The 8,473-nt window shown below is 46.8% G+C and overlaps 1 protein-coding gene across 7 annotated transcripts in view; it reads right to left on the reverse strand.

The window, feature by feature from the left end:
* Positions 1-4,123: 4,123 nt before the first annotated feature.
* Positions 4,124-8,473, reverse strand: part of COL6A3 (collagen type VI alpha 3 chain) — a 114,725-nt gene continuing 110,375 nt past the window's right edge. For all 7 annotated transcript variants that reach the window (XM_030580387.1, XM_030580389.1, XM_030580388.1 and 4 more), the window contains 2 exons: positions 6,302-6,472; positions 4,124-4,949 (listed from right to left, as the gene is read on the reverse strand). In XM_030580387.1, coding sequence (XP_030436247.1) covers positions 4,909-4,949; positions 6,302-6,472 — 212 coding nt within the window. In that variant the 3' untranslated portion in view covers positions 4,124-4,908. The remainder of the gene's footprint in view (positions 4,950-6,301; positions 6,473-8,473) is intronic.

Below are 8,473 nucleotides of genomic sequence, written 5' to 3' on the forward strand. Positions count from 1 at the left end.
TCCTTCCATGCACCGCACACGTAAGATTGGATTGAGATACCTTCACTTATGAAGGGCAGCAGGGCACTCCCAGTGACATCATGGAGTAAGACCTTTTGGACATGAGGGTAGGGCTGACACTTAGGAATCACTCATGAACTGAGGGTCTGGAAAGACTCTCCCAGCCCCCAAGTCACTTTCTTTAAGTCCCAGCTTAAATACATTTTTTTTTACTTTAGCTCCTCCTTAATGCGGTGAATCATTTTTAACACTCTTCAGAGCAGGTGGTTACTGAGCACCATTGCTGTTTATCAGGCTGTTCCTGGTAGCTCTTCTGCTCTGTTTTCCCATCTGCTGAAACTTTGAATTCTTTGTGGTAAGTTTATATTTGGTGCATGCCCTTCCTCTCCCACCTTATGTCCTTTTATCTTTGTAGACCAGAAGTTAACGGCACTGTTTTATATTACGTTATTCCCCCTATGGCATTCCAGCCCCAAACAACCTCTCTGTTGTGTCTGAATTGAATAGATTAGAACAGGAGCCGGTAAATGCAATACACACCAGGGAACAGTAGGGGGAGCCAAGGGAGAGAAGAGTCAGGACTCAGGTGGGATGGAAAGAAAGAGCAGCGGGAGTGATTGCTTTTAGTGCATCTGCATCGGTACAGAATACAGATTTATCCCACTGCCTGCTTTGTTGATGTTATCCAAAAGGCCGACAGCATGGTGCCCTGCATCAGGCAATGGATTGGGAGATGGTACACATGGGATCTGTTCCTTCTGCCACCTGACTTGCCGTGTGATCCTGAGCAAACCCCTCTCTAAACCTGTATCTGTCTTGTCTGTTTACATTGCAAGTTCTTTAGGGCGGGGACTGCCTCTTGCTATGTTCACGTACAATGCCTGGCAGAATAGGGCCAATTTCAGCTGGCTGCTCCAGGTGCTAACCTAATGTTAATAATACAATACAATGCTTTGGTAACACTGCTGCCTTAATTACAGACCAGTCCCTTTCCCAAAGGCGATTTTTAAAAATCCCCCATAAAAGATGTTTACCTATTAATATACGTGGTCCGTATTAGACTAAGTCATGCCAATGACTCAAATCCAAGTTGAGTCACACCAATGACTCGAATCCAAGCTCTATTGTTTCTGCCTATAAAGGCCCGACAAAGGACAGAGTGCTTTCCTCTAACCCCACTGGATCCAGGGATTTCACTTGACCATTCCAATGGTTAAATCCTCCTCTGAAGTGACTTTTTTTTTGCTTGTATTTGTGTGCCTGGGCCATTCCAACCTGGTTTTTCCAATATGTAAAATATTTTGGAGCAGATGGAAAATATAATCCAGCTGCCCTTCTCCAAGAGCTCTCACGAAAACCATATACTGGATCTGAAACAGATATTTAATCTTCCTGCAGCCCGCAATTAAAAAGCTATTGTGAGACAACAGTCTTGGCCTTCTGCACATTCCAGAAAAATACCCAAAGGGACCAATACTAGCTCCCCATTTAGAGTCTGGGGCCAGATCCCACTTCCATTCACTGCACAGGTTGGAGCAGTCATGCTGGGCTCCCTTCAGCGGAAAGTTTGCTAAGGGACCGGACACTGAAGCAGCACAGCTGAGCTGGGAGTGTGACCGGGGATGTGCTGATACTGCACACCTGAAGTGCAGCTTCATTCACCAGTAGAACTTAAAGCTGACCACTCTGACAGAGCCCTAGAGATAGGGCCTGTAGCCAAAACCACACCTGGGTAGTCCTCATTGGCACATGGAGTTCACATGGGTCATTCTTTGTGCTACTGGGCTGACTGTGGCTCTTTGACATCACAGATGTAGTGTTAATGGCACTTGGGGTATCAGAAGAAGTCGTGTAGATCAAATGTAACCCAGTCATCATCTGAGCATTACTTTTTCACTCTGTTTAGTGCTATGAATATGTTCTGGCTTTTGTCCTCATGGAAACAAATGTTAATTCTGATCCTATAGAGATTTGTGGGATCCCTTTTTCTGGATTAACCTGTTAGGCTTTTGGGATCCTTTCAAAGGCAATGAATGCCCTTTGATTGGGTATGACTCAATATGATGATACTAATTTGCCTAATATGAATTTCTGATGTGACCATCACTCATCTGCCTGTTGATCTACATCGGGATTATCTGATCAAGCAAGCGAAGGTGACACAGTTCACTTTCAAAGCGTTGCCTTGGCCAATAGCTTTCTAGGATCTTCTTGACTAGATCTGGGAACACCAGGTCCTAAAATATTACAATTGCCATGGGCAGCACTGGAAATATCCGAAATTCCAGCTCCAGATCCTTCCTTTTCTGCAGACTTTTTCCAGACTGGGTAAGGAGGAAAACCCAAAAATACCATCTGTTTCTTGATGGCCCTTGTGGTTGTGACTGAATTCTCTTACAAGATAGATTCTTTCATGGCCAGGTGGGACCATTCTGATCATCTAGTCTAACTTCCTGTAAAACAGAAGGATCCAGATCCATCTTCTGAGGCCTGGATCCAAATGGACCCAACGCCTGAAAAGGGGGGTTCTGGGGCAGCTGCTGGATTGACAGGTCAGTGTGGAGGGCAGTGTTATTCCCCACTGCCCTGTGTGTATGTTGGTAGGGCTGCTGTCACACCACTGCCCCCCAAAAACGAGGAGTCCTTGTGGCACCTTAGAGACCCACTCTCCAATGACTCTTAGTGCTGTAGACCAGTAGCAGCCAGACAGCCATGAGGGGAGTTGGACAGCCCTCACTCCTGAATTGCTTAACAAGGGCGCTGAAGGCATGTGAACCAGAGGACAGGAAGGGTAAGGGAGAGACCAAGGGAGTGCAGGGTTAGTGGTGCTGGGGGTAGGGAGCCAGACACAATGTGACTTCCACCAATTCGATTCAGACGCTTGCTCTAGAATCTGATCTCAGCTGCTGTTTGAGCTCGGATAAGAACCCAGATCCTGACACTTCACTTCGGCATCATCCGGCTTGGCAGGCAAATTTCTCTAGGTGACTCATCCTCATGTTGGAAGCTTTCCTCTCATTTCATAAAATGCCTCCTCGATTCTGTTTTGACTCTGTACATGGAGCGCAGTGCATGCTGGGCCTTGTGTGAGGGCAGCATTGGCTCACAGGGCCTTCTCCTGCTCCCTGTCAGCTACACCAGCAGTCCTTGCCCTGGGAGGGGCACATCGGGGTACTCCTTGATAGTAACCCAGACATGCAAATCACACCAAAGAAGGTGAGGTGGCAAGCCCTGGCCCATCGCACACTGTCCTTCGGAACTGGCCAATCTGGAGCAGTGAGCAGCTGACAACTCCCAAAGGGACAGTGCAGGAGGTACACTCCCGTTACCGATTGGGAAGGGGGTGTTGCAACTCTGCACCAATCCTAGCATTCACAGGCAGGTGACAGTGCATGAAAAGTAAGGGCAAAGGTGTGTGCAAAGTTTCATTTACACATCTGGAGGCTGCTCGCTGAAATCAAGGTCACTGTTCCTAGCCTGCCTGCGAGCATGGGCCAGCTGTATTTTTTACCCTGGAAGCTTCCTAAGGGTGTGAGCCTGCACTCATTGAAGTCAATGGGAGTGTAGTCACTGGCTTTAATGGGTGTCACCTCAAACCTCAAGTCAGGGTCTTGGCTACTGAACCACACAAGAAATCAGTATTTTATGATCTTTTACAAGGCAGCATGGTCCAATAGTTATGCCATTAGACATGAGCTCAGCAGAGCAGGGTTCTATTCCTAGTGCTGTCACTGACTTACTAGGTAAGCTTGGGCAAGTTACTTGTCCACTATGCCTCAGTTTCTCCATCTATACAATGAGGATAATGATACCAACTTCCTTGGTCAAGTGCTTTGAGGTTTATGGGTGAGAATTGCTATAGAAGAGCTAAGTATTTGTATTGTTAGGTCTCTAAAATCCATGTTAAGTTCCTTGTTTTTTTATTTTGGTCAATGATTGAGGCTCTGATCCTGCAAAGACCTATGCATGTGCTATATAGGAGGTCAGACTGGATAATCCGGTGGTTCCTTCTGGCCTCAGACTCTGACTCTGACTTTATGTGCCAATGTTGGTCATGGGAGTAGTTCCACTGAAGTTAAGAAACCATCCACGATTGTAAAAGATGGCATGAAACCACAAGAGATTCAAAATCTCCAGTAGACTTTATTTAAAAGTTCTTTTGTATAGACTTCCTAAAAACAAAAACCACAATTAAAAAAAAATCCCCAACCCTGCAAACAAACAAAAAAGATACAACACACAACATTAGAGGAATGCCAAAAACATTCTACATCACGACTTAAAAATTCTTTAACTGAGGAGTTGGTCACAGCAGTGCATCTGTATTCAGAAATCTTGCTTTTTTTCCCCTTTTCTGGTTTGATTGATCACATATGTCACGAATGCATATAGAAGAATAAGTTTGAAGTCGAATCGAGCAAGAGTAAAAACAGAATGAAAAAATGAACTGCCTGTTTATCAGAATTAATGACTCCTTTACACATAGGCTTTCCATCTAAAGTTATGCTCAGTTATGAAAATGATACAAGCAAGTACATAACAGTTGCAGTGAAATTATTTTGTCCTTATTTTCTAGACTTTACATTGCCATAAACAGGCATAATGCCAGAATCTGAAGGAAATGGTAGTTTGTAGACATGTTCAAACAAAATAATCTGTAGTGGATAACTATTACATAATGTTGAAGGTATACACTATAACCCGGACACATGTAGTACTCAGTCCACAAACAGTTTAGCACCATATTGATAGGTCATGCAGCAAAACACTCTCTTCAAGGTTTGCTTGGAATTTAAAGCATGAAATAGTACAGTGCACGGTAGTCTATACCCTTAGCTTCTAATGGGGTAAGTTGGCATTGGCTGACTCCTGGTTCTCTGAGAGGTATGTGTTGATATTTTGCTGCCTTTAGGTTTCTATTGTCGTGACAATCCCAGGATTAATGTGAGCTGAAATTTGAATGGAGAGAAAAAACAACATTATTGGGTGGCCAGGAGACCCTGCACGTACAGCCCCAAACAAGGCAACATTTAGGCACTGAAAACCCCTTTTTTACAGCCTGTGTTCAGGCTATGCCAACAGCAGCTCAGGAGCAGGCCGGGGCAGATGTTGCCCTCAGAGGCAGGTGGATGGGGAGTGAGTAGGCATCCATGGAGCCTAGACCCTACCCTGAGCACATTGGCAAGTGGAGCAGCCTGGTCATGCAAGGGGTGGTGTGCTGCACCTTGCAGAGTTATTTCCCAGCAGAGTAGGGGACAACACCCTGGGGGAAATTGTTCCTGAAGCACATGCAGATCCTGGGTCAGGGTGGAAACTAGATGTGCTGACCTTTATTAGGGGCCCATGCAAGGAGCACAAAACAGCCCTGAATATGCTGTTTCTCAAAGTCATCACCCAAGTGACCTCTCCTGAAGCAGTTTATACAAGGGTTGACTGACTACTGTAACCAGGAGATGTCCTGATATTTCTGGCCATGCCCCAGAGATGTGCCCGTGGCTATGGAAGTGTGGAACACATCAAGGATGAGCTGTCATCCCAGGTCTGGGTATGACTGACGTCTTTTTTGTGTACTCTCATGTCCTAAATTAAACAACAACGCTATAACACACAATATAGGGTGCTTTTTGTCCTGCCAGCTCTCCGCTGTTCTTCCGTGACCACAGATCTCTTGTACACAAATTTAATATATAGAAGGCCGGTGATCACAGCAAGACCCCAGCTGGGATGACTGCTTATGGGCTGAGGTCCAGTGTCTTCCCCATATGCAGCAAGTCCTTCCACTAAGCTACACTCGAAATTTTGGCCCACAGCAACCAGTGGGCAGGAGCAAGACCCTTCTTGGAAGAAAGGCTTCAAGAAGGATAATTCAGTGCACCTGTGCCCTAATCCATAGCACACTGAAGTCAATGGAAAGACTCCCGCTGACTTGAATGGGGTTTAGCTCAGGTGTTGTATGGAAAAAGGGATTGTAGTCACTGTCAGAATTGGTATCTGAGCTCCTTTAGTCTATTTCTGGAATGTCCACGTGATACAGGTTTTGGAGCATTCTTTAATCAGAAGCCAGTGTTTTGGTATCACATCAGAAGTGAAAATTTCCTGATGCCGTAACTATTATGGACCTGACCCACAACTGGTGTAGATCAGAACAGCTCTATTGAGGTCAGTGGAGTTACACCAATTTACACTAGCTGATGAGTTGGCTCCATGATCTTAAGTGATGATTAACTGCCAACACTTCCACTGCATCTCTAGCCATTGTAGCCAAATGGAGATGCGTAATGGCAGAAGGGACTCCACTTACCAGGAATGCAAACGTTTTCACATTCTTTCTGTGTGTTAAAGTTGTTTTCATTTCCACCGCAGCCACCATACCAGAATCTTGCACAGCTCTTGGTCTCTGAGTCATAGTACCATTTGAGCGTGAAATTCCTGCAGGTTCCTTCTTCTTTTTGCAACCTACAGATATCTGCGACTACAAATAAACAGAGAAAGAGAAAGACTTAGCAACTGATAAATGCAACCACCACCACCACGTTTCCAGACAGGCTCCTGTACTTCCATGGTTTCAGAGATATCATTTGCCACAAAGACAGACGTGTCCTCTCAAAAAGTGCATGCTTGGAAGACTGAGACAGATGGATCGTTGGGTATATATGGCATGCAGGATTAGAGAGACAATCTCCTTATTACAACATACAAATGACCAGTTCAGATTATTGGTCCATCATTCCAGAGTCCTGCCAGCAGCAGCTGCTGCATCAGATAAAGGCAGAACTGCCATCACCCACCCACAATTACCTAGCCAACTATGCAGGGCCGGTGCTACCATTAAGGCAAACTAGGTGGTTGCCTAGGGCGTCAAGATTTGGGGGCACCAAAAAGCAGTGCCCCCAAATTTATTTTACAGCATTCCTCCCCGAGTGCACGATCGCTGCTCCACTTCTCCCTCCTCCCAGGCTTGCACCGCCAATCAGCTGTTTGGCGCCGCAAGCCTGAGAGGAGAATTAGAGCAGGGGCGACGTGCTCAGGGAGGAGGCGGAGCAGAGGTGAGCTGGGGTGGGGAGGTGCCTCACGGCTCCCCGGAGGAGGAGCTATACTAGGGGGGACCTCAGAGTGGGGGGGAGCTGCCATGGGGGAGGCATCTCAGGGTGGGGGAGGCGGGGAGCTGCCACAGGGCGGGGTGGGCACAAGGTGGATGTTTCGCCTAGGGTGCGAAACTTCCTTGCACCGGCCCTGCAACTATGCAAAGTATTCCAGGGAGGACAAAATTCCTTCCTGGCCTCTGCAAGTGATCACTTGAAGCTCTGAAGCACATGATCTGGCCAGCCCCTGTGTGGGAGCACTTCCCCTTCCCCATGTTGCACTACTCAGGGGCTGGCCACAATCTTGATGGGAACATAGTCCCTGCTTCTACCAAGTATCCCCAAGAATGAGGATGAGGAGAGGGCCAGGGCTATGTCTGTGTTCCCGTCTGCGCCAGCCAGTGGAATTGGCTGTGGAATTGGAACAGGCTGCACTAGCGTCAGCGTATGCGACCCAGTGGTGTCAGAGGGGACTGGAAACTCCAGCGGCTGTATGCCCTGTCTGCTCCCCACTCTCACGTGCCTAGGGAAGAGGGAAGCTGGACATTGACTCCAAACAATGCTGACCAAAAGCCCACTTCCAGTCCTTTTTAAAATCCAGGCCAGGTCGAATTCAGGCCTGCGCAGGCTAGTCTGTGTAGCGAGAGCTGCTCAGGTGCGGGAGTGAAAAAGTCTCATTCCTCAGTCCTACATTGGGAACAAATTCACATCTAGTGACGAGGGACAGAGCAACGGTGGAGTGGTGCTGGATCTTCTCCAGTGGCTGTAAGCAAATTCTGCACGCTGACCTCTCTAGTCTGTTCCCAAAGGACAGCATTTTCTCTCCTACTGACAAGTTTACATTTACATTTTTCTCTTCCAGTTTTCCTGGCACCAAACTGTTCCGGCTACATAGAGCGGCCTCTCACCGAGAATGTCACAAATGAGTCCACTAGATGTGGACAGATGTGATTGTGTGTGTGAGCAGGGGGCAATTTAAAGGGTTGTTCCTTAGCATTAGCTGTGTCTGGGTTTGGCAAGGGTGTGACATGATGGATAGCAAATTTCAAAATTAGGTGACTATATTTTTGGCGCTGATTTTACTATAGTATCCATATTGTATGTGTGATAGAGAAACTGATCTGGAAACATTTACGTCACCTTAAATAGCTCCACATAGCTATGTCGCTTTCTCACAGTAACAGGGGCATATTTCGTAAACTGATGGAGATTGGGATCTAGCCCCTGCCTCACTGATGTCCAGCATAGCTCAGCCAGAGGTCAGAACTCTACCATGCATTCACTACCCGGAAGCCTTCACGATGTCAGATGGTGCCGTGATTAAAGATGACACCTCCTGGTTAGAAGTCAGCTCCCAGCCCTCATCATGTCCTGTATTGGCTTGCTGTCAC

The sequence above is a fragment of the Gopherus evgoodei genome, chromosome 11 (assembly GCF_007399415.2).
Source record: "Gopherus evgoodei ecotype Sinaloan lineage chromosome 11, rGopEvg1_v1.p, whole genome shotgun sequence".
Classification (NCBI taxonomy): Eukaryota; Metazoa; Chordata; order Testudines; family Testudinidae; genus Gopherus; species Gopherus evgoodei.